Source organism: Moschus berezovskii, chromosome 3 (assembly GCF_049115385.1).
Source record: "Moschus berezovskii isolate FMDL1 chromosome 3, NW_MosBer_1.0, whole genome shotgun sequence".
NCBI classification, from domain to species: domain Eukaryota; kingdom Metazoa; phylum Chordata; class Mammalia; order Artiodactyla; family Moschidae; genus Moschus; species Moschus berezovskii.
Genome location: NC_142462.1, coordinates 96,863,448 through 96,890,978, shown reverse-complemented (window position 1 = coordinate 96,890,978; position 27,531 = coordinate 96,863,448). Strand labels below are relative to the sequence as shown.

At 39.3% G+C, this 27,531-nt stretch overlaps 1 protein-coding gene across 4 annotated transcripts in view; it reads left to right on the top strand.

Annotated features, from left to right (window-relative positions):
* CADPS2 (calcium dependent secretion activator 2) overlaps positions 1-27,531 on the top strand; it is a 593,849-nt gene that overhangs the window by 229,565 nt on the left and 336,753 nt on the right. For all 4 annotated transcript variants that reach the window (XM_055421183.2, XM_088834647.1, XM_055421182.2 and 1 more), the window contains 3 exons: positions 5,324-5,404; positions 11,542-11,778; positions 18,457-18,578. In XM_055421183.2, coding sequence (XP_055277158.1) covers positions 5,324-5,404; positions 11,542-11,778; positions 18,457-18,578 — 440 coding nt within the window. The remainder of the gene's footprint in view (positions 1-5,323; positions 5,405-11,541; positions 11,779-18,456; positions 18,579-27,531) is intronic.

The following is a 27,531-nucleotide window of genomic DNA, read 5'->3' as shown; positions in this document are numbered from 1 at the left end:
ATAAATGTTAATTTCTCATGGGAGCACATCTCCAGTGTAATAATGGAAATTAAAAGGAAATTGGTTGTCATATTAAATTTTGTTTTGAAAATTCTGAAAAAGAGGTACATTGTTGAGGCTAAACAGTCCAGGATTGGGTTGGGCGAGGTAGATGTGTTTATAAAAGGGCAAAATATGGTTTTAAAGCTGATCAGTGCCTTAACAGTGATGGTGACTGTACAAACCTAGGCACATGACAAATTGCATAGAAGTCAATACACACAGATACATGTAAATGAAACTAAGGAGACTAGAATATGCTGGATGACAGTGTCAGTCATTCTTCTGATTGTATATGACGGTCTGGTTTTATAAGATGCTGCTGCTGCTGCTAAGTTGCTTCAGTCGTGTCCGACTCTGTGCGACCCCATGGACTGCAGCCTACCAGGCTCCTCTATCCGTGGGATTTTCCAGGCAAGAGTACTGGAGTGGGGTGCCGTTATAAGATGCTACCATGGGGTAAACTGGGCAATACAGTGGATATCTCTCAATTATTTCTTACAACTGCACATGAAACTGCAGTTATCTCAACTGAGAAATCAACCTTTAAAAAAGCATTCATAAAAATTATATAAACTTTCATATTATGAAAAGTGAATGTAATACTCAAAAGAAGACAAACCATATGGGACATGGAATGGTAAAATAAAATTCTTATTTAAAAATTCAACCAGCTGATTTATTAATACATCCTTGAATTCTGTCTAACATATGTTGTCTTTATTGTATTAGCTTTTCCCTTTTTTTTAACATGTTTGGAAATATGTTTTTCTAGTTTCACAAAATAACACTATAGTCATCAAAGTTCATATCCTTTGTGTCTCTGAGAGACTGCTATTAAAAGACAGTTTAGTATAGCAGCACTCTGCTTTTCTTTGTGTATTTTTCAGAAAAATGCAGTTAAGGCATTAATATTTTTTTGACTGTATTTATTTGGCTGCATCGGGTCTTAGTTGCAGCCTGTCTGGTCTTCATTGTGTTACATAGGGTCTTTCATTGGGGTGCAGGGGCTTTCTCAGTAGTTATGGCATGCGGGATCTTCCAACCAGGGATCAAACCAGTGTCCCCTGCATTGCAGGGTGTACTCTTAACCACTGGACCACCAGGGAAGTCCCAAGGCATTAATATTTTTTAAAAACAATGGAAAACTCTCAGAAAGCACTGATAAACCCCAGAAGTGACTCATACAACTCCATTTAAAATTGGGTGTTCATTGGAAGGACTGATGCTAAGCTGAAACTCCAGTACTTTGGCCACCTCATGCGATGAGTTGACTCACTTGAAAAGACTCTGATGCTGGGAGGGATTGGGGGCGGGAGGAGACGGGGACGACAGAGAATGAGATGGATGGATGGCATCACCGACTCGATGGACATGAGTCTGAGTGAACTCCGGGAGTTGGTGATGGACAGGGAGGCCTGGCGTGCTGTGATTCATGGGGTCGCAAAGAGTCGGACACGACTGAGCGACTGAACTGAACTGAAGAGCTGTTAATATAAAGAAATATAAATGAGAGATAAAAATGTTAAATAATATTTTGTGGTGAAATTTGAAGAATTTCTAAGATTTTAAATGCTATTTCTTGGTAGAACTCTTACACTTTACATGTGAGTAACCATTTCATTTCTTTGTGGAAAAATATTTATCAACATTTAAGCAAAGATGAGAAGATATCTCATGTTTACTGTATCTGAGCTACTGTAGTTAAACAAAATTTTGTTTTTAATTTTAATTTTGTTCTTAGAAAAAATTTTTGTTTTTAGGACCATGAGTTTGGTTACCTGGAATAGACATTTATCACATTTTGTTTTCCGTAATAATTATATTAGTTTTTAGTGTAAATCATTTTGACTTTAGACACAGTGAAGAGAAACTTGTTTAATAATGAATATTAATTTAAATAAAAAGTATATTCACTTTTGAGATGACATAGAAACTCCTTTATGGGAAGGATTTAGTTTAAGAAAATCCTATTGTTAATCTCATTTTTAAATGAACTTCAGTTCAGTTCAGTCACTCAGTCGTGTCTGACTCTTTGCGACCCCATGAGTCACAGCTCTCCAGGCCTCCCTGTCCATCACCAACTCCCGGAGTTCACTCAAACTCACCTCCATCGAGTCGGTGATGCCATCTAGCCATCTCATTCTCTGTCGACCCCTTCTCCTCCTGCCCCCCAATCTCTCCCAGCATCAGAGTCTTTTCCAGTGAGTCAACTCTTCGCATGAGGTGGCCAAAGTATTGAAGTTTCAGCTTTAGCATCAGTCCTTCCAATGAGCACCCAGGACTGATCTCCTTTAGAATGGACTGGTTGGATCTCCTTGCAGTCCAAGGGACTCTCAAGAGTCTTCTCCAACACCACAGTTCAAAAGCATCAATTCTTCATCAATCAGCTTTCTTCACAGTCCAACTCTCACATCACATACCATAGCCTTGACTAGATGGACCTTTGTTGGCAAAGTAATGTCTCTGCTTTTTAATATGCTGTCTAGGTTGGTCATAACTTTCCTTCTGAGGAGTAAGCGTCTTTTAATTTCCTGGTTGCAATCAGCATCCACAGTGATTTTGGAGCCCAAAAAAATAAAGTCTGACACTGTTTCCACTGTTTCCCCATCTATTTCCCATGAAGTGATGGGACCAGATGCCATGATCTTAGTTTTTTGAATGTAGAGCTTCAAGCCAACTTTTTCACTCTCCTCTTTCACTTGCGTCAAGAGGCTCTTTAGTTCCTCTTCACATTCTGCCATAAGGGTGGTGTCATCTGCACATCTGAGGTTGTTGATATTTCTCCCAGAAATCTTGATTCCAGCTTGTGCTTCTTCTAGCCCAGTATTGCTCATGATGTACTCTGCATACAAGTTAAACAAGCAGGGTGACAATATACAACCTTGACGTACTCCTTTTCCTATTTGGAATCAGTCCGTTTTTCCATGTCCAGTTCTAACTGTTGCTTGCTGACTTGCATACAGGTTTCTCAAGAGGCAGGTCAGGTGGTCTGGTATTCCCATCTCTTTCAGAATGTTCCACAGTTTATTGTGGTCCACACAGTCAAAGGCTTTGGCATAGTCAATAAAGCAGAAATAGATGTTTTTCTGGAACTCTCTTGCTTTCTCCATGATCCAGCGGATGTTGGCCATTTGATCTCTGGTGCCTCTGCCTTTTCTAAAACCTGCTTGAACATCTGGAAGTTCACGATTCACATATTGCTGAAGCCTAGCTTGGAGAATTTTGAGCATGACTTTACTAGCGTGTGAGATGAGTGCAATTGTGCGGTAGTTTGAGCATTCTTTGGCATTGCCTTTTTTTGGGATTGGAATGAAGACTGACCTTTTCCAGTCCTGTGGCCACTGCTGAGTATTACCAAATTTGCTGGCATATTGAGTGCAGCACTTTCACAGCATCATCTTTCAGGATTTGAAATATAAATTTAAATGAACTTAGTTAAACTGCAATACTTTGGCCACCTCATGCGACGAGTTGACTCACTGGAAAAGACTCTGATGCTGGGAAAGGTTGGGGGCGGGAGGAGAAGGGGACCAAGGAGAATGAGATGGCTGGATGGCATCACCGACTCTGTGGACATGAGTTTGAGTGTACTCCGGGAGTTGGTGATGGACAGGGAGGCCTGGCGTGCTGTGATTCATGGGGTCGCGGAGAGTCGGACACGACTGAGCGACTGAGCTGAGCTGAGCTGAGCTGAGTTTTTTAAAATCAACTTAGAAACATTTTTCAGAAAGGTAACCCCAGATCTTTCTGTTAAAGAAACAAATTAGATGAATGGACAGACAGATAGAAATCTTTATGTCCATCTTGCCTGTTGTTTTTGATGGAGACAGACACAGTGACCATTATGAAGTTCTGCTTAAAATCTCTTGGTGAATTTCCAATTCATTAAGAACCAATTCCAAACTCCTTCATTTGGCTTAGGCATTTAAAGAAGCCCTGCCTCTGTCTCCAACCCCCCTCTCATTACCCTTCCCTCCCCCCCCCCACCCCAATCCATTCCCCACACCAGTGTCTGATCTCATCTCCAGTTGTTTGGCGCCCTCTTACTGGAGCATCTTTCCTTCTTCTTGACTTTTCATTTAGTGCCTTCTGACAGGACCATCCTAGTGACCTACTGATTTTTTTCAGAATTTTTCTTTTTAAGGCCTTTTTTTTTTTTTTAATGTAGCATGGTTTATATGTAGTTCTTCAGCAAATGGACAAGTTAGTCTGTATTATCCTGGATGTCTAATGTTGTACTCAGTACTAATCCAATTTTTAGATAGACTTTTACTAAAGTATGGTTGTATTGTGAGGTCTAGGCTTCTTGATGATGGAAGTGAGAGAGGGAAAAGAATTAAAATGGAGAGAAACATCAGTCTGATCTATGTCTGTCACCCACCCAGTGCCTCCCACACTGTGCATTGCTCACAGGTAGAGGTTTTATAAGAAACCAATAAAGGGATAGAAGGATCATGAGGAAAGGTTAAAGGAAGTTATAGAAAAAAGTTAAGGATTATTTCAGTGGAGAAGTTAATTTTCCACTTAGATGGAAAGAAAGATCTTTAAAAATGAGGCTAGCATGCTAATATTTCAATCAAATTTAGAATAAGAGAATGGAATTCTAATGTGGTGCTAGCCTGTAAAAGGATTTCTTGGTAGTATGAGCCTGTTGGTACTAGAATGAGGAGCATATGAAGATTTAAATGGTAGAAAGTGATGGCAGTCAGTCAAATAGTACTTTGATAGTTTAGCATTAACAGAAACTTATTATAGAAACAAAGGAAATATTTTTTGAAAGAGCAAGGAACATAGTGAAACATGAGTATCTCACTCTCCAGAAATGCATTCTGGGAATTTGAAAGAACAAGAGATTTATCTATTTGGAAGTATTTAGGACTGACATTAATGGAGGCAGAAGAATGAACTGAATCGTTTCTTAATGGAGGTGGAAGAATGAACTGACCTGAACTTATTGACACCTTCATGCATCCTCAAGGAAACAAGGACTTGGCTTAGGTTTGTTGGGGATATATTTGGCAAAGGATTATTATAATTAGAGTTTTTGGTAAGCTGAACTATTAACCTTAGAGATTTATTACCTTTTTTTGTGAGCAAATCATAGTGAAAAGTGTCCAAGAAATTTAATTATACTGTCAATCTAATTAAACAATTTTCTGTGTTCTCAATAGGTAGCTGAGAAGACTTAAAAAGTTTTTTTGGAGTCATTTTAGTGTTGCTTTAATGTGTAGGTCACTGCCATTAAGTAATCATGTACGTGTGATTTTGTTTTATTTTTAAGTTGGATAATGCAGATGAACAAGCAGCCCAGATCAGAAGGGAACTTGATGGCCGTTTGCAGTTGGCTGAGAAAATGGCAAAGGTAAATTGTTAACTTTGATATACTGTACCACATTTCTGTACTTAGATTTCTATAAGCTGAAAGTTTTATATAGATAAAGCCAGTGAAATTTTATCATTTTCTTATTTCCATGCATACCTCTTAAGCTCTGATACATTAATGTGTGTTATCTAAATGGAGCATATTATTTATTTTACACATCCATCTTTATATGAGATGTTTAAATTCAATGATAATTTTTGTAGATTATTCTTAAAGCAATGCCCAAATTTCTCAAACTGCCAGACTTAGAAGTTTAATATTGCCCTAAGCATAATATAATCAGACAGAAGACCGTCCTCCCTGAAAAATCATGTGATATATCCTGAAGTATCTGGCACAGTGTTTGGCCCACAGTGGTGTCAACTAGTATTTGAATGGGTGAGAAATATAATTTGAGGTTTGTACAGAATCTCAGGATATATCAAATACAATATTTTATTTACTTTTATTTATACAGTCACTGTGTTTCTGTGAACAGAAATAGATTTCAAACAAAAGCTATGCTTATTTTTAATACTGAGGACTCTTTGTCTAAATCATTCTCTAATAAATTGATGTATTAATTTACTTTAGTGGTAAAAGTAAATATTTAGTCCCTTAAAAGAGACTTGAGGTTATAATGCTTTGGGTCTGAGAATAAGATTTTGTGTTTCCTTTGTCTTCTGCTAAATGAAAACTTTGAGTATGTTTTATTCAAACATAATAAAGGAGACTCTTACTCTCCTTTCTCCCCTTTTCCCTCTGATTCTGTCTCTGTCTCTCTGAAGAGTCCTCTCTATTGGAGATTTTTTCATTTTAAAAATTAAGGCAAAACATGTATATAGCAAAGTACATAGATCTTTATTTTACAGCTTGATAAATGTGTGTACATCCTATATAACCACCTCCCAAATCAAGACAGTGAACTTTACCAGCAGTTAAGGAGATCTGTCCCACACTGCATTTGACAATTGAAATTTTGTGTTTTTCAAAGAAAAATATATCTATTAATATGTAAGTTTTAAGACAGCTAATGTTGTATTTATCCAAATGTCTATTCAATTGAAAAGTAGAGAAATCATTGAGAAATTGGAGATAAATAGAAAAACAGAGAAAAGAGAAGTTGGATAACAGAGATGGCAGTGTGTTGTGAGAGCCAAGCCAAGAGATGCACGAGAAGGATTCTCCAGATGAAGACATGGGATGATAATATGAATTAGGGGCTAAAGAGTCAAATTCATACAAAAGGCAGAGGTTGAAAGGACAGCACACCTTGTTACTATCCTCTGCATACCTGGAGAGTCAGTACATGATTCCAGAGATTCAAATGTGGACTTTATTGGCTAGAAATCAAGTAGCTTGAGGATTTTGGAAGCTTTAGGAGGAAAAATCAGTGTTTAGTCACAAAGTCATGTCCAACCTTTTTTGCGATACCGTGGACTGTAGCCCACCAGATTCCCCTGTCCATGGGATTCTCCAGGCAAGAATACTGGAGTGGATTGCCATTTCCTTCTCCGGGCTCTTGCAGACCCAAAGATTGAACTTGAACCTTCTGCATTTCAGGCAGATTCTTGACCACTGAGCCACTGGGAAAACTTGGGGAGAAAAATGCTTTCCCTCAAATCCTAACCTGTTTTGGAAGCTGTCTAGAAGGGCATTGCTTTTCTTGAAGAACTGAGGCTAAGAGAATCCAGAGAGATGTGACTGGCACTGTGGGCAGGACTCTGGACCTGTGATCTGCGTTTCTGAGTTGTCTCCTTGTATTTAGATTGTACCTGAGCTGTTCACACTGTCCCAAGTTCTTCTCCAAGGGTCTGGCTGAATATGTGATCATTTAGATGAATTTCCAGAGGGGTCCAGAGTAGGATGGAGAGCCTGGGTTGTGTTCTCAAGTTCATGTCTGTGGAGAAGGATGTGTTTGTACAGCCTCTGGGCTGAGTCAGAGCGAGGTCAGTGATGCACACCAGCAGCTTCTCTTTGAAGGGACCCTACCGATTTCATCAGAAATGTTGATAAAGCAGAAAAAGCATGAAGAAGGAAGGAATTGAAGCCAATGGGATTGGAATTAAAAAAAAAAAGACCTCAAAATGTAATGTCTTTTGGTAAATAGATGTTTAATTTCTTTCTACTTTGTTTCACCAAATTGAAGCCACCTTCCTAAAATATAAGGCTAGTTGTAATTTACTGACCGTGTTGTCTTAGCTCTCTACCATAATCCTTTGAACCCACGAGGGTAGATGATATAATGAATTTATTTTATAGACAAGGAGATTGAAGTTTAGCCAAGATTACTTAATAAAAGACCTCAGACATTGGTTTTTGGACTCTAGAGCTTAGGTTTGTTTTTCTAGGCCTCTTCAGCCTCATAAATCCAGAAATGTGGTTTATTCATAGTTTAGAGTTGGCAATCAACTATTAGGAACACCTATCACACTTGGTACCTATTATTACAGGAAATCCACATGGAACAATGAGAATTAGTGTTTTAAAGATCTGAGTGGAGGTTTGAATCTGTTCTTCCTGCACAGTCCTGGGCAAATTGTAGCAAGGATATCAAACCAGTCAATCATAAAGGAAATCAACCTTGAATATTCTTTGGAAGGACTGATGCTGAAGCTGAAGTTCCAATACTTTGGCCACGTTATACAAAGCGCCAACTCATTGGAAAAGACCCTGATGTTGGAAAAGTTGAGGGCAGGAGGAAAAGGGGATGACAGAACATAAGATGGTTGGATGGCATCACTGACTCAATGGACATGAGTTTGAGCAAACTCCAGGAGATAGTGAAGGACTCAGGGAAGCCTAGTGTGCTGCAGTCCATGGGGTCACAAAGAGTTAGCAAAAGAACAGAAGCAGCTATTACACTTCACAACACAATACAATAACATGAACCCACAGAGCAGAAATCTGTTTCAAGGGATATAAATATTTTTTATTGTTTATTTTTTTCTTATCATTTTTTATTGGAATATAATTGCTTTACAAGGTTTTGTTTGTGCTGTACAACAACGTGAATCAGCCATATATATACATTGATTTTGGCTAAAATTATGCCTTACTGGAAAAGACTCTGATGCTGGGAAAGGTTGGGGGCGGGAGGAGAAGGGGACGACGGAGAATGAGATGGCTGGATGGCATCACCGACTCTGTGGACATGAGTTTGAGTGTACTCCGGGAGTTGGTGATGGACAGGGAGGCCTGGCGTGCTGTGATTCATGGGGTCGCGGAGAGTCGGACACGACTGAGCGACTGAACTGAACTGAACTGAACTGATGCCTTTTAGCCAAGGCATAATTAGGAAGTAGTGCTGGAAAAAATGTGGTGGACTGGGCCAGAAAGACCTGTGGACCAAATCCATGTTTGCTGTTTCCTGGATATATAACATGAGAAACTTATCTAACCTTTTGGAGCCTGAAATTCTTTGTTCATAAATTCAGTGAATAAATATTGAACACCTTATTAAAATAATCAGGGGCTATTTTAGGCATTTGGGATATGTCCAGACAGATGTAGTTGTCTTAGGATAACATCAGACAAAAATATCCCTGCCATGTCCTCAGAGAGCTTACATTTTATTTGGGAGAGACTTGCAATAAGCAGCAAACATGCTATGTAACTAAATTATGGAAGGTGATCATTTACTGTTTAGAAAATAAAGCAGAGGAGATGGAATCGGGAATGTGGGAGTGAAGGGGAGGGTGTTGACAATTTCCAGTCAAGAGCTCATGGTAGGCCAGTTCTTGGCAGTACTATCTTTCTAGTACACCAGGCGTAAAAACTTGGACTCATATTTGACCCTTTTTTTGCTCATGCCACGTTTGTCAGGAAATCCATTTGTGCCTCTCTTCAGAGTATTTCCACAGTCTGACAGTTGTCACCGTCTTCATCTACCACTCTGATCCACGCTTCATCTACTGGAAAGAGCAGAGCCCTTAAAGAGTGACTAAATTTGAATAATGGAAATTTTATGGAGCAGATTTTTTTTTTATGTACATAATGTGTTAGGGCTGGTAATGAGCTAAGCTGTACAGAAGACCAAATTAGAACACTAAAATGGTTTATAGGAACAACTCACAGTTAAGCTACAGAATAGTGCTATTTCTGATGCTGTTCTCATTTAAAAGATCAAATTTAATATGTACATTTGGTTTTGTTTCCAAGAAAGAGGCAACATAAGCGGGCTAAATAAAGTTTAAGAAATACTATCAACAGACCTCAAAGCTTTAAAACAGAGTTGTTGTTTTTATCCCCCCAGAGAGAAAAAGAAAATCTAGTATAGTCTATTTCCTGTAAAGTTTGAAAATGCTGATACAGTCGAGGTGATTTCTGCCTGTCTCTTCCGTGAAGTATTTTAAATGAAAGCTAAATAAAAATAGATTTTTTTTCATGTGCTGATATTACATTTTCCATGAAATAATACCTTGAAAATTTAGGGAATATAACCAGTACATCGAAACTGTCAAATATATGATGTTTCTGCCTTTTACTTTCCTAAAATATTTCTAAAAGGCAAAATTCTGATGGTCATACAAATATAAAATGAATAAACAGTGATTGTACTCAGTGTATAATTAATGAGCAAACTAGTTAGATATTAGAACCTAGTCTGAAGAGCATTTGAAAAGTAGGTGTTTTTAGGCTAAGATCCAAGTAAAACCCAATAAAAGTGATTAATTTCCATCAAGGATTTAAAACTATAATCATTAGCTTGTCTTACCAAACACACATTACTTATATCATCACAGGCAAAATTCTAGAAAATAACATGTAGCTTCAGCCATCTGGGATCTTATATCAGTAGTAAACAGTAAATTGGGGGCTTCCTTGGTGGCTCAGGTGATAAAGAATCCACCTGCAATGTGGGAGACCTGGGTTCCATCCCTGGGTTGGGAAGATCCCCTGGAGAAGGGAACAGCTACCCACTCCAGTATTCTGGCCTGGAGAATTTCGTGGACAGAGGAGCCTAGCAGGCTACAAACAGTAAATTAAACTAGGAACATTTACCCTGCATGAGCTTTGGATGGTCTTTGCTCACATATGGTGCTGAAAGAATCTATTCTCTCACTTTTTTGCCTAATATCTGAGTTTTGGCTGCTTTTTATGATAGCTTTTAAAATTAGTTCACAAACGTAAAAATACCTTTATGCTTTATTTTTTTCTTCTTTTGCATGTATTGAAAAACTATCCAAATGCTATTCCCCACCCCCATCCCCCAAAGAAACCAAGTTATTACATAACTGAGTAGCTGTGTGTTTTTTTCTGAGGATGCAAACTTACTATGTGGGAGTAAGTAAGCAACTTATTTACTAGTTGCTTCAGACTATAGAGGAATATTAAAAGGCCACTTAAGATTCCTTGGGAAAATTAATAATGGATGTAGATACTTAATAACTATGATAATACATTTGCAGTTTTAATATTATATGTAAATTATTTTAAAAGAAATATGTCACGGTTAGGTTGGGAAGAAAGGAAAACAGGTGGTTTGAGGCTCTGGGACTGACTCATGAGGTGGTGCCAGATGTTCCTTGCCACCCCATGAACAAACTGGGGCGAGAGAGTCAGATGAGGTACAGGTTGACGAACATGCTCTGGACGTGTTCCATTCACCCTAGAGATGAGGATGTCTTAGTTTGCGGTTTAAATGATGCCAAAGAAAGCGGTAGTAAAGGCATTGATTTTCTGGAGCACTAGGCAGTCATCTGAATGACAGCTGCTTTAGGCCATCATTCCTCAGCCCATTTTGTACAGCTGTCATCGCATCCCATCCCTGGTGGCTCAGATGGTAAAGAACCCACCTGCAATGTGAGAGTTGTGGGTTCGTTCCCTGTAATGGGAAGATCCCCTGAAGGGGAGGGCATGACAACCCACTCCAGTATTCTTGCCTGGAGAATCCCCATGTACAGAGGAGCCTGGCAGGCTGCAGTCCATGGGGGTCACAAAGAATCAGACATGACTGAGCGACTATGCACACAGCACAAGGCTTTGAAAGCCTGGAGACTAAAGGATCAGGTAAATGCATTGTATTTAGTGTCACAGTTTCTAAGAGAGTCAAGTATATGTACATAATATAGTGTTTTATGATGAAATTAAGATCTGACTGATGTGACATTGTTATTTTGATAATTATTTTCAAGGAGAGACGATTCCCCAAGTTTATAGCAAAAGAAATGGAGAGCGTGTATATAGAAGAGTTGCGGTCTTCAGTGAATTTACTAATGGCCAATTTGGAGAGTCTTCCGGTTTCAAAAGGCGGTCCAGAATTTAAATTGCAAAAATTAAAACGTTCCCAGAACTCTGCCTTTTTGGACATAGGGGATGAGAATGAGATTCAGCTGTCAAAGTCCGACGTGGTCCTGTCATTCACCTTGGAGGTAAGAACCTTTATCCCATGTTCACTTCTGACAGCGTGAATGAGGCTGCAGGATAATTTCTGCTGACCTTTGTGATAACATTTCAAATTTAAAGCACCATGATATATTTTTAAGAGGTTAAATTATTCTTCATTGGCTAGACAATCAGATTGTGAATGCAAATTAATGCAAATTGTCCTTTAAACATAACAGTTGTGTAAGGGTTCAGTTCAGTCGCTCAGTCATGTCCGACTCTTTGCGACCCCATGAACTGCAGCACTCCAGACCTCCCTGTCCATCACCAACTCCCGGATTTCACCCAAACCATGTCCATCAAGTCGGTGATGCGATCCAACCATCTCATCCTCTGTTGACCCCTTCTCCTCCTGCCCTCAATCTTTCCCAGCATCAGGGTCTTTTCAAATGAGTCAGCTCTTCACATCAGGTGGCCAAAGGATTGGAGTTTCAGCTTCAGCATCAGTCCTTCCAATGAACACCCAGGACTGATTTCCTTTAGGATGGCCTGGTTGGATCTCCTTGCAGTCCAAGGGACTCTCAAGAGTCTTCTCCAACACCGCAGTTCAAAAACATCAGTTCTTTGGCGCTCAGCTTTCTTTATAGTCCAACTCTCACATCCATACATGACTACTGAAAAAAACCATAGCCTTGACTATAGGGACCTTTGTTGGCCAAGTAATGTCTCTGCTTTTTAATATGCTGTCTAGTATGGTCGTAACTTTCCTTCCAAGGAGTAAGTGTCTTTTAATTTCATGGCTGCAGTCAGCATCTGCAGTGATTTTGGAGCCCCCAAAAATAAAGTCTACCACTGTTTCCACTGTATTTCCATCTATTTGCCATGAAGTGATGGGACCAGATGCCATGATCTTTGTTTTCTGAATGTTGAGCTTTAAGCCAACTTTTTCACTCTCCTCTTTCACTTTCATCAAGAGGCTCTGTAGTTCTTCTTAACTTTCTGCCATAAAGGTGGTGTCATCTGCATATCTGAGGTTATTGATATTTCTCCCAGCAATCTTGATTCCAGCCTGTGCTTCCTCCAGCCCAGTGTTTCTCATGATGTACCCTCCATATAAGTTAAATAAGCAGGGTGACAATATACAGCCTTGACATACTCCTTTTCCTATTTGGAACCAGTTAAATAATAATATAAGCTTTGAGGCAAGTCACTTGGTGCCAGTGAGGCCAGTGTAAGTTTATTGGTAGAAGAAGCACTGAGACACACTTGAGTAGAAATAGGATTTAAAGCATATAATTGAATTCTCTGTAATTTGAAAACTCCTTTCAAGCTTTTGGTTATTCTTGTTGTTAATCTGCTTTGACTATGAGAATCAGATCACATAAAACCAGCTGTAATGTATATATTACAAAAGACTCGTACTCCTTGGAGAAAAAGGTATGACCAAACTAGACAGCATATTAAAAAGAGACATTACTTGGCCAACAAAGGTCCATCTGGTCAAGGCTGTGGTTTTCCAGGAGTCATGTATGGATGTGAGAGTTGGACTATAAAGAAAGCTGAGTGCCGAAGAATTGATGCTTTTGAGCTGTGGTGTTAGAGAATACTCTTGAGAGTCCCTTGGACAGCAAGGTGATCCAACCAGTCCATCCTAAAGGAGATCAGTCCTGGGTGTTCATTGGAAGGACTGACGTTGAAGCAGAAACTCTAATGTTTGGCCATTAGATGGAAAGAGCTGACTCATTTGAAAAGACCCTGATGCTGGGAAAGATTGATGGTGGGAGGAGAAGGGGATGACAGAGGACGAGATGGTTGATGGCATCACTGACTCAATGGACATGAGTTTGAATAAACTCCAGGAGTTGGTGATGGACAGGGAGTCCTGGCGTGCTGCAGCCCATAGGGTCACAAAGAGTCAGACTTGACTGAGCAACTGAACTGAACTGAATGTATAATATTGAGTACTATAGATGATGAGAAGTAAAGACTTCTTCCTTTCTGGGACTTGCAGTTTCCTTATAGGTACAGTAAAATTCTTTTTTAAAAAAGCAAGTATAAATGTTGTTTATCTAAGGACTTCCCTGGCTCAGACGGTAAAGCGTCTGTCTATAATGCGGGAGACCCGGGTTCGATCCCTGGGTCGGGAAGATCCCCTGGAGAAGGAAATGGCAACCCACTCCAGTACTATTGCCTGGAGAATCCCATGGATGGAGGAGCCTGGTAGGCTACAGTCCATGGAGTTGCAAAGAGTCGGACACGACTGAATGACTTCACTTTATAAATGTTGTACGTTTAAAACTGTGTTCCCCAAGACTGCACAGTTTCATCCCTTGTATACACAGCACTGGAAACCAAAGATAACTGATCACTGACTGCTGCTGCCGCTCCCTGTGGATATTTTTCATGATGGGTTTCCTCACTGCTCATCTCTGCTTAAAGGTTTTTACACAACATCCACACATATGCTCGAAATATCTAGCTTCAATTTATAACCTCTCAAAAATTAACGCTTGTAGCTCTCTTCTTGCGTTGTTCTACTCTCTCTCTGCTGGGGCCCACTATTGCTCTTTGAGTCTGCTGATTAACAAAGCAAAGTATGTAGTCTTAGGAGGTACAGTTTTAGATTTATTTGTTTATAGTTCTTACACTTGGCTTGTTACCTTTGTGGCAGAAAAAGCAAATGTCTGCTTCTGTTCCTTCCTCCACTTATTCAACTTGAAATTCAAGTTTGAAGAGAAGACACCTGCCTCTCTTTTTTCACTTCTAGCCTAACCTTTCCTTTGTAAGTTAATAGGTTAAATTCAGCGTCAGAGTAGAAATAGGAGATTTTCTTCTGACTCCAAACTCAGTTCCAGGATTAGCTAGTAACTTTGCCAAGTAGCTTTGCTCTTGGGTTTCTTCTCAAGCTCTTTAACCTCACATCCTAAGAATGTTTAATTTGAACCTAAGTAGTATCTCAGGTATAAAATTCTCATTCATTCCTGAGTCAGGTTTCCTATGGACTTAAATGAAAAGTGCCAACTCCTTTTTTTCTTAAGGTTTTGTACAAAAGAAAATCAGCTATTTAATGACAGTCTAACTTTTCATACCAAGAGTTTGGCATTTAAATTCATTAACGATAAAAATAATTTAAAAGCAAATTATTTTGTAATGTTTAAGCTTACCATTATTTCTGTAAGCACGCACAACTGAAAACAATTCAAAACACGTTCTCTTTTCTCTGTTGTTTAAAAATCTTACACCATTGTAAATAATTAGCTTTTATGAATTCTCTCTCCCTTTTGAAAACAAAATTATGCTCATGAGTTCATTTTTCTATGAATTGTTAGTCTGTGCTTTATTGCCAGTGTGTTCACCAGGGCTGTTCAGTTAACAGTAAAATGGTGTTAGGAGGAAAATATGAGTTAAAACTTCGTTTAGCCATGGTCTAAGAAGCTTCCATATTTTTATAATAATTTTGACATGCTCTGTTACTATGTCTATGTAAGACAGATATTTTCCTGTCATAGCATAGTACAGATATGTTCCATAGTGCCTACAGTATTTTAAATAGGAGTTGTGTCTCAGAACAAGTTGAGGTCACTTTCAACGGCAGACTACACCATGCTTGTCTGTGGAACTCCAGAGGGAATGGACTAGGTACCTCCTGCAGCCCCAGGGCCTCTGACCTTTGCCTAGCTAAACTGGATAATTGTCCTTCACCCATTATCCAGGCTTCCCTCATCAGGCACCAGATTTCAGCCTGAGAAAACTCCGAAAGGCAAAGCAGTTAATCCATTTTAAGGGTTTCACATTTCATCCGTCAGGTTGAATCTATTCAGCGGAGAAGGAATTTTTTTCTCCTAGAAACAGAAGTCCCAGTCTAAAGAATAAGTCCAGATTTGAAACACTGCTTAAATTTTATCATCTCTGTAAAATTTCCACCCACTCATCCCGTCTCCCACCACAGCACCTAACATAAAATTCAGTTATTTATTATATTATTCATTATCTGGTTTTCTTTACTAGAATGTAAACTTTATGAAGTTAAGATATTTTTTTCTTCCGTTTTTGTTTACTGAGGTATTCTAAGAGCCTGAAAGAGTACCTGGCCACTCAGTTGACGCGATAACTGTTTTTTGAATTAGGGACTTTAATGGTATCATAAATCAGCCATTGGCCTCGCAAGATTACTTTTAGGTCTCCCTATTCATGAAGCTTTCAGAGAGAATTATAAAGCAAAAGACAAGCTAACTCACAAAACACTAAGCTATTCAATGGTGTGTCAAAATTAAATTGTCAAGTGAAGTTAGGAAAATACTCATCCAGGTAGTTATGAGTCTATATGTTTTAAGGGAAATGGTGTCAGTGGCATGAATATAGTTGATTTTTACACTGTTTTTGTTGGTAATAAGGCAGCAGACCCCGTGAGCTCCTCTGTATCTGGAGGTACTTTTATGGTCCGCTGTTCACCAGACTGCTCAGCTTCCTCTTACTACAACCTGAACATGCCTGAGTTGCCACGTAACTCTGTGGATGGACAATGTCTTATTCAGAAACATGCTATTTCATATTTCGTACATGATTTCCCTTCTTTATGCTTCTAGAATAACTTTGTTTTATCCTTATTACATCACTCATCTAGAGAACTCAGAAGAGAAGACAGAACACAGATCAGTTTTATATTCTGCAGTTTCATTATCAAGTTTTGCTGGGAATTGTTTGAAACAGTTACCTAAAGTTAGAGGAGATGATGGTCCATGGAATTCTTAGCTGCTTTTATCCTTCATAACTGAAACTAGCTGTGCTTTTCGAATTCCTTTTGGAAGTCAGACCTGCAGAATATTGTTGTTTTATTTACTTATATGTATGGGTTTCCCCAATATCTCAGCGGATAAAGAATCTGCCTGCCATGCAGGAGACACGGGAGATGCAGGTTCTATCCCTGGGTAGGGAAGATCCCCTGGAAGAGGGCCTGGGAACCCATTCTCCATTCTTGCCTGGAGAATCCCATGGACAGAGGAGCCTGGAGGGCTACATGAGGTCACAAAGAGTTGGACACAACTGAGAAACTAAGCAGGCACACATGCATGGATTCACAGTAGAAGTTACATCTTTTGAAGGTGGCAGTCCTGCAGGATAGAATGTTCCCAGCCCAGATGGGAGCGTTATTTTGAGGGGCAGAAGACTGTTTCACAAGTCGTCTGTTTTAGGTTGTCCTGTTTATAGTATAGCTTGTAGTAGAGGTAATGGAAATAATGGTAAGCAGATGCTTCCTTTGTTCTCTGGCTATTAAACACACAACAGAAAGAGATGCAGGACAGATATAACGTGAACTCGTGCCATCAAGATTTCTAGATTTATCTAGTGTACTCAATTCTGTTTCATGTTTAATACTTCACCTAAGCTTCCTTGAGTGTTACAGCAACTGTGAACACTGTTACTATTATCTATTAATTCTCATAGTCTGTTTTCATCGTGTTTATTTTTATTCATATGTTGGTGTGCATTTCAGTATGACAAAATGATAAAAGCCCTGGCTGAGGGAAGAAAATGCTTCTGAATTTGACTTGTATTTTTGGTGATCAGTTTCCCATGTGTTTTTTATGGAAAAACAAAACAGTAGGCATTTGTATTTACAAAATCTTGTACCAGAACTAAAGGAATGAAAGTTCTGTTAAGATGATTTCTTTGAGATTTTTTGCCTCAGAGTTCATATCATAACTCTACAAAAGGTACAATGATTTAGTAATGTATTTAAAAAAATCAGTAAATGATACATTCATTTTTAGTGGATATTTTGGTAGCTACATGGCATGAATGCAGTTAATCTTATTTGTACATATTACAACCGGAGATCAATAAAATATACATACGTTTTTATATATATATGAATGCCATTGAATATATTTTATGGATGTTGAGAATTTAGGAAAATTCATGATGCAAATTTTTTTAAAGGCTATATTAAATACTATTCAGCAGTATTCATATTTCATGTGTATATCCAGTGAGAGTGTTAGGTTACAATATTTTAAGATTGGCAGCCTTTTATACAAAGATAAAAAGCACACTTGAAAAGTATGTTTCCCTTCTCCCCAGGAGTTATGAATATATAAGCTAATATCAGTCTTTCTACTCTTTTCCAGTAGACTTTATCAAACTAATGGATTGGGAAAATATTTTTCCTTATCTGGTTAATAGTAACATATTCTTGGCAAGTTATATTTTTTATATTTTCATAAGATATACATTGACCATAAAGAAAATTCTTTTGCAAATGCTGAGAGTCATATAAATGAGTGAGTATAGACATTTTCTGATGCCATGTATTGATTATAAATGAACTGGTATGATGGTGACAATGTCTACCAGTCACCTTATATGGAATTCAGCCTGTATTCTTGTAACACATTCACTGAATTTTCATCATTCTGCTTTACCTCATGCAGACCTGCCAAAATTGTTTTGTAGGATCTGAGTGTATATCTCACTTCATTGTGGCTCATATCTAGAGACTTTAACTTAATTGCTGGCGGGAGATGCATCTTCAGATACCAGACTTTTTCAAAATGTTATGTACTATACCTTCCATGAATAAAGATGGATTATAAAGAAGATAAAATACCATCGAGATTGTCAGATAATTATATCAATTGGTCTCCCTAATTGTAGTTCATGCTGCTGTCTCTGTTGCTAAATGTTGTCAATTTGACAAATCTGTGAAACATTTTTCTTGTCTTTAGATTGTCATAATGGAAGTGCAAGGTTTGAGGTCAGTCGCTCCCAATCGAGTTGTTTACTGTACAATGGAAGTTGAAGGAGGAGAGAAACTGCAGACAGACCAGGCGGAAGCCTCAAGGCCACAGTAAGCCCCCTGGGAAAAAATGTGTTTTCCTTCCCTCCCAAAGAAACGTGCCTTACCGATTTGCAGAATTGTGTGGTTTTGCACTCTGAAACTGTTACTTGGCTACCTTTGTCTCAACTGTGTTACAATCAGTGTGTGCCTTTCTGAATAATGAGGCTGTAATTAGAGCTATAGCAGAATCCCCTGTGTAGTGCAAACAGACAATCCAGCATGCATATGTGAAACTAATTATTAGGCAATTAAATGATTGTCAGTCATTTGTAAGGAAAGTGTGTGTTATCATGTGTTATTTAAAAGGTACTGCTCGATTCTATTTCAGGTACTAGTAATTTGATATAATCTATAGCTTTTCCATTTCAGTGGCGGTGCTGAGGTAGGTGTTGTGGGTGATGTCTTCGGATGCTCCAGTGAGTAGGTTTGAGTTAGAGAACCAGTTCATGACTACCGAGCACTCACTGGAGATGCTAATGCTGTTCATTGCTGGCAGTTTTATGTTTCAGATGCTGGGAATGAGTGTATTTAAGTTTGGAAGATGTTCTGTTTAACTAATTTCAAACTTGCAAAACATCACAACCTCTGGTAGAAATAATCTTACGTTGGCCAGAAGAATTCAAATGAAGATCCCCTGACCTTAATCTGCACACTGCCTTTCAAGAACATTTTTTATTCTATTTAAATTTCATTCAGAATTTCTTTACAGGACTTTGCCTTATTATGATGTCCATATGTGGAGTCTTCATTCAGGAAGCCTCAACCTCTGAGCTACTGGCTAGGCACTGGCTAGACAGAGATGAATAGGAAACTTTGATTTTTCTTAGAGCAGACGGAGTCAAAGGAGGTATGCAGAGGATTACATGTAACAGGGCAGATGTGCACAGGGCGTTACAGGGTTGAGAAGAAGCAAGCTGAAACTTCTCATCTTGCCTTACAAAACCCTACAGGTCTACCCCTGGCCAGTCTCTCCTTACATCTGGGACCTCACCTTACCCCACTGTTCCTCTGGTCAAGTCACTGTTCCACCTCCCTGGATCTCATGAAGTTCTACATACCTCTCAACCTTCTCTCATCATGGCACTTGGTTTTTCCTCTGCCTGCAGTGACCTTGCCTCTTATCTTTATAAAGCTGGGTCCTTAGTATTGAGAAATAATCTTTTGCTGAGCACAATTCATTCCTTTAGATAACCCATTGCTAAGCTGATATTTTCTGACTCATTACTTCATAATTTTTAAATTAATGGTTTCTCATCTATGTATTTTGTATTGTTTCCCTTCCTCTGTCCTTTTTGGAAAAAAAAAAAAAAAAGCTTATTTGGCTGCACCAGGCTTTAGTTGAGGCACATAAGGATCTTCAATCTTCATTGCAGCGTGCAGGATATATATGTGTGTGTGTATATATAAACATTTATATATATATATATTTTTTTTTTTTTAGTTGCAGCATGCAAACTATTAATTGTTGCATTTGGAATGTAGTTCCCCAAGCAGGGATAGCATCCAAGCCCCCTGCATTGGGAGTGTGGAGTCTTAGCCACTGGACCACCAGGAAAGTCCCTCCTATCTCCTTTTGAACAGAACTCTTGTCCTATCAATCTTATATCTAGTACCTAGTAGACACTCAGTCAGAATTTACTAATTTGCATGCCTGAGCTTACTTTTATGCCTTGTCATAGTAAATATTAAAGGGTGTTGTATTTATTCCTGTAGCCAAATAGAATTGACTTATAATTGACAGTGAAGTGAAAATAAGGAGCATAAACAGCTTTTTAAGAGGTTAAAACCTCTCAAGAAGAGGCTATGTGAGATGAAAAGGGAGATTGAAACCATTTCTAGGAGGGCATATGGAGTTAAGAGAGAGATTTGGTATTTGTTTTAAAATATTAGCTGTTTTACTATATTCACAGTGTTATGCAGCCACTGGCAATTTTAAAGCATACTCATCACCTCGAAAAGAAACTCTTTTTTTAAAAAGCTTTATTTATTTTTTATTACTTGACCATACCATGTGGCCTGTTGGATCTTAGTTCCCCTTCAGTTCAGTGAGTCAGTTCTGTCCAAATCTTTGCAAGCAAATGGACTGCAGCACACCAGGCCTCCCTGTCCATCAGCAACTCCTGGAGCTTACTCAAGCTCATGTCCATTGAGTCGGTGATGCCATCCAACCATCTCATTCTCTGTAGTCCCCGTCTCCTTCGGCCTTCAATCTTTCCCAGCATCAGGGTCGTTTCCAGTGAGTCAGTTCGCTGCATCAGGTGGCCAAAGGATTGGAGTTTCAGCTTCAGGATCAGTCCTTCCAATGAATATTCAGGATTGATTTCCTTTAGATGAACTGGTTGGATCTCCTTACAGTCCAAGGGACTCTCCAGAGTCTTCTCCAACACCACAGTTCAAAAGCACCAGTTCTTCCGAGCTCAGCTTGCCTTATGATCCAACTCTCACATCCATTTTTTTTATCTCCAAAATCATTGCACATGGTGATTGCAGCCATGAAATTAAAAGACGCTTACTCCTTGAAAGGAAAGTTATGACCAACCTAGACAGCATATTAAAAAGCAGAGACATTACTTGGCCAAGAAAGGTCCGTCTAGTCAAGGCTATGGTTTTTCCAGTAGTCATGTAAGGATGTGAGAGTTGGACTATAAAGGAGAAGGGGACAACAGAGGATGAGATGGTTGGATGGCATCACCGACTCAATAAACACGAGTTTGAGTAAACTCCGAGAGTTGCTGATGGACAGGGAGGCCTGGCGTGCTGCACTACATGGGGTCACAAAGGGTTGGAGATGACTGAGCAACTGAACTGAACTCACATCCACACATGACAACTGATAAAACCATAGCTTTGACCGGACAGACTCTTGTTGGCAAAGACTCTGCTTTTCAATATGCTGTCTAGGTTGGTCATAGTTTTTCTTCCAAGGAGCAGGTGTCTTTTAATTACATGGCTGCAGTCACCATCTGCAGTGATTTTGGAGACCAAAAAAATAAAGTCTCACTGTTTCCACTGTTTCCGCTATTTGCCATTAAGTGATGGGACTGGATGCCATGATCTTAGTCTTCTTTCTGAATGTTGAGATTTAAGTCAGCTTTTTAACTCTCCTCTTTCACTTTCATCAAGAGGCTCTTTAGTTCTTCTTCACTTTCTGTCACAAGGGTGGTATCACCTGTGTATCTGAGGTTATTGATATTTCTCGTGGCAGTCTTGATTCCAGCTTGTGCTTCTGCCAGCCTGGCATTTTGCGTGATGTACTCTGCATATATAAGTTAAATAAGCAGGGTGATAATATAAGCAGAGTACATCATGAGGAACGCTGGGCTGGAAGAAGCACAAGCTGGAATCAAGATTGCTGGGGGAAATATCAATAACCTCATATATGCAGATGACACCACCCTTATGGCAGAATGTGAAGAGGAACTAAAGACCCTCTTGAAGAAAGTAAAAGAGGAGAGTGAAAAGTTTGGCTTGAAGGTCAACATTCAGAAAATGAAGATCATGGCATCTGGTCCCATCACTTCATGGGAATAAATGGGAAAACAGTGGAAACAGTGTCAGACTTTATTTTTTGGGGGGGCTCTAAAATCACTGCAGATGCTGATTGCCACCAGGAAATTAAAAGACGCTTACTCCTTGGAAGGAATGTTATGACCAACCTACATAGCATATTAAAAAGCAGAGACATTACTTTGCCAACCAAGGTCCGTCTAGTCAAGGCTATGGTTTTTCCCGTGGTCATGTATGGATGTGAGAGTTGGACGGTGAAGAAAGCCGATCACCGAATAATTGATGCTTTTGAACTGAGGTGCTGGAGAAGACTCTTGAGAGTCCCTTGGACTGCAAGGAGATCCAACCAGTTCATTCTAAAGGAGATCAATCCTGGGTGTTCATTGGAAGGACTGATGCTAAAGCTGAAACTCCAATACTTTGGCCACCTCATGCGACAAGTTGACTCACTGGAAAAGAGTCTGATGCTAGGAGGGATTGGGGGTGGGAGGAGACGTGGATGACAGAGAATGAGTTGGCTGGATGGCATCACCGACTCGATGGACATGAGTTTGAGTGAATTCTGGGAGTTGGTGATGGACAGGGAGGCCTGGCGTGCTGTGATTCATGGGGTCACAAAGAGTCGGACACGACTGAGTGACTGAACTGAACTGAATATACAGCCTTGACGTACTCCTTTCCTGATTTGGAACCAAACTGTTGTTCCATGTCCAGTTCTAACTGTTGCTTATTGACCTGTATACAGATTTCTCAGAAGGCAGGTCAGGTAGTCTGGTATTCCCATCTCTTTCAGAGTTTTCCACAGTTTATTGTGATCCACAAAGTCAAGGTTTTGGCATAGTCAATAAAGCAAAAATAGATGTTTTTCTGGAACTCTCGTGCTTTTTCGATGATCCAATAGATGTTGGCAATTTGATCTCTGGTTCCTCTGCCTTTTCTAAATCCAGCTTGAACATCTGGAACTTCACGGTTCATGTACTGTTGAAGCCTGGCTTGGAGAATTTTGAGCATTACTTTGCTAGCATGTGGGATTAGTGCAATTGTGCAGTAGTTTGAACATTCTTTGGCATTGCCTTTCTTTGGGAATGGAATGAAAACTGACCTTTTCCAGTTCCCGTACTAGGGATTGAACCCATGCCTCCTGCAGTGGAGACTTGAGGCCTTAACCATTGGACCACCAGGATAGTCCCAAGAAACCCTTTATCTTTTACATATCAACCTCAAATCACCTCAGCCCTAACCAACTACTTACTGACTTTCTGTCTTTATAGATTTGCCTGTTCAGGACATTTCATGTAAATGGAGTCATATAATATGTGCTCTTTTGTGACTGGCTTCTTTCACTTAGCATGTTTTTCAGTGTTCATACATCTTGTGGCATGTGGCAGGACTTCATTCCTTTATATGGATGAATGGTATTCAGTTGTATGTGTATGCCACATTTAGTTTATCCATGTAGGCTAATGACAGTTGGGTTGTTCCTACCTTTTGGCTACTGTGGCTAATGCTTCAGGTAAATCTGGTATACAGATATCCATTGGAGTTCCTGTTTTCAGTTCAGCTTGGAATGGAATTGCTGAATGACACATCATTCAGCTTTTTTATGACCCATCAAAATGCCTTTTCACAGTGCACCATTTTACTTTCTCACCAGCAATGTACAAGAGTTAAATTTCTTCATATGCTCACCAGTGCTTGTTGTTTGGCCTTTTAAAAATATAAGTATATAGCGATCCTGGTAAGAGTTAAGTAGTACTTTGTGGATTTGATTTGCTCTTCTCTAATGATTAATGATCTTGATCATCTTTTCATATGCTGTATTAGCCATTTTTAGAGAAAGAAATGGCTATTCAAATTCTTGGCTATTTTTTGAGTTGTTTGCCTTTTGATTGTTAACTTGAAAGAGCTGTTTATATATTCAGTTCACTTCACTTCAGTTTAGTCGCTTAGTCGTGACCGACTCTTTCAGATCAGTTCAATTCAGTCAGTTCATTCAGTTGTGTCCCCATGGACTGCAGCCTGCCAGGCCTCCCTGTCCATCAGCAACTCCCGGAGTTTGCTTAAACTCATGTCCATTGAGACGGTGATTCCATCCAACCATCTCATCCTCTGTCATCCCCTTCTCCTCCTGCCTTCAATCTTTCCCAGCATGAGGGTCTTTTCTAAAGAGTCAGCTCTGCACATCAGGTGGCTGAAGTATTGGAGTTTCAGCTTTAGCATCAATCCTTCCGAGAAATATTCAGGATTGTTTTCCTTTAGGATTGACTGGTTTGATCTCCTTGAAGTGCAAGGGACTCTCAAGAGTCTTCTCCAACATCACAGTTCAAAAGCATCAGTTCTTTGGCACTCAGCCTTCTTTATGGTCCATCTCTCACATCCATACATGACTACTGGAAAAACCATAGCTTTGACTAGATAGATCTTTGCTGGCAAAGTAATATCTCTGCTTTTTAATATGCTGTCTAGGTTGGTCATAGCTTTTCTTCCAAGGAGTAAGCATCTTTTTATTTCATGGCTGCAGGCAGTCACCATCTGCAGTGATTTTGGAGCCCCAAAAAATAAAGTCTGCCACTGTTTCCACTATTTTTCCATCTATTTGCCATAAAATAATGGGACCAGATGCCATGATCTTTGTTTTCTGAATGATGGGCTTTAAGCCAACTTTTTCACTCTCCTTTTTCACTTTCAACAAGAGGCTCTTTAGTTCCTTTTCACTTTGTGCCATAAGGGTGGTGTCATCTGTATATCAGAGTTTATTGATATTTCTCCCAGCAATCTTGATTCCAGCTTGTGCTACATCCAGCCCAATGTTTCTCATTATGTACTCTGCGTATAAGTTAAATAAGCAGGGTGACAACATACAGCCTTGACGTACTCCTTTTTCTATTTGGAACCAGGCTGTTGTTCCACGTCAAGTTTTTTTTTTTTTTTTTTATGAGTAACTGTAATTTTACCTAAAGACAAAGCTTAGTTACACATACACACAACACATAGTGCACTTGTGTGCACTAAAATATATCCCAAAGCACAGACTCATAATTATCTTTTTTTTTTTTTCTGTTACTGTTGTGGTACCTGGCACCATTTTTTTTAATTACGTTTCTCAATCATCATCTGGAAAGAAAACATTCTAGAATAACATCATTAAAAACAGATCTGATAAAGCACGGTCACTACTACATATCATAAAGCAGGTACAAGATATTTTACATTCACAGAGGTATGATACAGTACTGTCCTACATCTATAATACTAGAGGATATAATTTAAAAGGCATTATTTGAGACTTGATTCTACTTTTCCAGCAGAGGGCCCAAAGGATGGTTATGACACAGCTCTGGTACAGAAATGCACCTTTGTAGTTCACATATGATAATATACATGTTTCAATGCCATTCTCCCAAATCATGCCACCCTCGCCCTCTCCCACAGAGTCCAAAAGACTGTTCTATACACCTGTGTCTTTTTTGCTGTCTCGTATACAGGGCTATTACCATCTTTCTAAATTCCATATATATGAGTTAGTATACTGTATTGGTGTTTTTCTTTATGGCGAACAGTGTGGAGATTCCTTAAAAAACTGGAAATAGAACTTCCATATGATCCAGCAATCGCCCTCCTGGGCATACACACCGAGGAAACCAGAATTGAAAGAGATACATGTACTCTAATGTTCATCGCAGCACTGTTTATAATAGCAAGGACATGTCAAGTTTTTTTTTTTTTAGGTAATTAATTTATTTTTTATTGGAGGCAAATTATTTTACAATATTATATTGGTTGGTTTTGCCATACATTGATATGAATTTGCCCCGGGTTTACATAAGTTCCCCCTCCTGAACCGCCCTCCCACCTCACTCCTCCCTTTATCCTCCCTCTGGATCATCCCCGCATGCCAGCCCCGAGCATCCTATAACATGCATTGACCCTGAACTAGTGATTCGTTTCACATATGACAACATACGTGTTTCAATGCCATTCTCCCAAATCATCCCACCCTCTCCCTCTCCCACAGAGTCCCAAAGACTGTTCTATACATCTGTGTCTCTTTTGCTGTCTCGTATACAGGGTTATCATTTGCATCTTTCTAAATTCCATATATATGTGTTAGTATACTGTATTGGTGTTTTTCTTTCTGGCTTACTTCACTCTGTATAATAGGCTCCAGTTTCATCCACCTCATTAGAACTGATTCAAATGTATTCTTTTGAATGGCTGAATAATACTCCATTGTGTATATGTACCAAAGCTTTCTTATCCATTCGTCTGCAGATGGACATCTAGGTTGCTTCCATGTCCTGGCTATTATAAACAGTGCTGCAATGAACATTGGAGTACACGTGTCTCTTTCAATTCTGGTTTCCTCGGTGTGTATGCCCAGGAGTGCGATTGCTGGATCATATGGCAGTTCTATTTCAAATTTTTTGAGGAATCTCCACACTGTTCTCCATAGTGGCTGTACTAGTTTGCATTCCCACCAACAGTGTAAGAGGGTTCCCTTCTCTCCACATCCTCTCCAGCATTTATTGCATGTAGACTTTTGGATAGCAGCCATTCTGACTGGTGTGAAATGGTATCTCATTGTGGTTTTGATTTGCATCTCTCTGATTATGAGGGATGTTGAGCATTTTTTCATGTGTTTGTTAGCCATCTTTATGTCTTCTTTGGAGAAATGTCTGTTTAGTTCTTTGGCCCATTTTTTGATTGGGTCATTTATTTTTCTGGAATTGAGCTGCAGGAGCTGCTTGTATAATTTGGAGATTAATCCTTTATCAGTTGCTTCATTTGCTATTATTTTCTCCCATTCTGAAGGCTGTCTTTTCACCTTACTTATAGTTTCCTTTGCTGTGCAGAAGCTTTTGATTTTAATTAGGTCTCATTTGTTTATTTTTGCTTTTATTTCCAATATTCTGGGAGGTGGGTCATGGAGCATCCTGCTGTCATCTTTGACAAAGGAGGCAAGAATATAAAATGGAGAAAAGACAGTCTCTTTAACAAGTGGTGCTGGGAAAACTGGTCAGCCACTTGTAACAGAATGAAACTGGAACACTTTCTAACGCCATACACCAAAATAAACTCAAAATGGATTAGAGAGCTAAATGTAAGACCAGAAACTATAAAACTCCTAGAGGAGAACGTAGGCAAAACACTCTCCGACATGTCAAGTTTTAACTGTTGCTTCTTGACCTGCATACAGGTTTCTCAAGAGGCAGGTCAGGTGGTTTGGTATTCCCATCTGTTTCAGAATTTTCCACAGTTTATTGTGATCCACGTAGTCAAAGGCTTTGGCCTAGTCAATAAAGCAGAAGTAGATGTTTTTCTGGAACTCTCTGCTTCTTTGATGATCCAGCGGATGTTGGCAATTTGATCTCTGGTTCCTCTGCCCTTTCTAAAGCCAGCTTGAACATCTGGAAGTTCATGGTTCACGTACTGTTGTAGCCTCAGTTCAATTCAG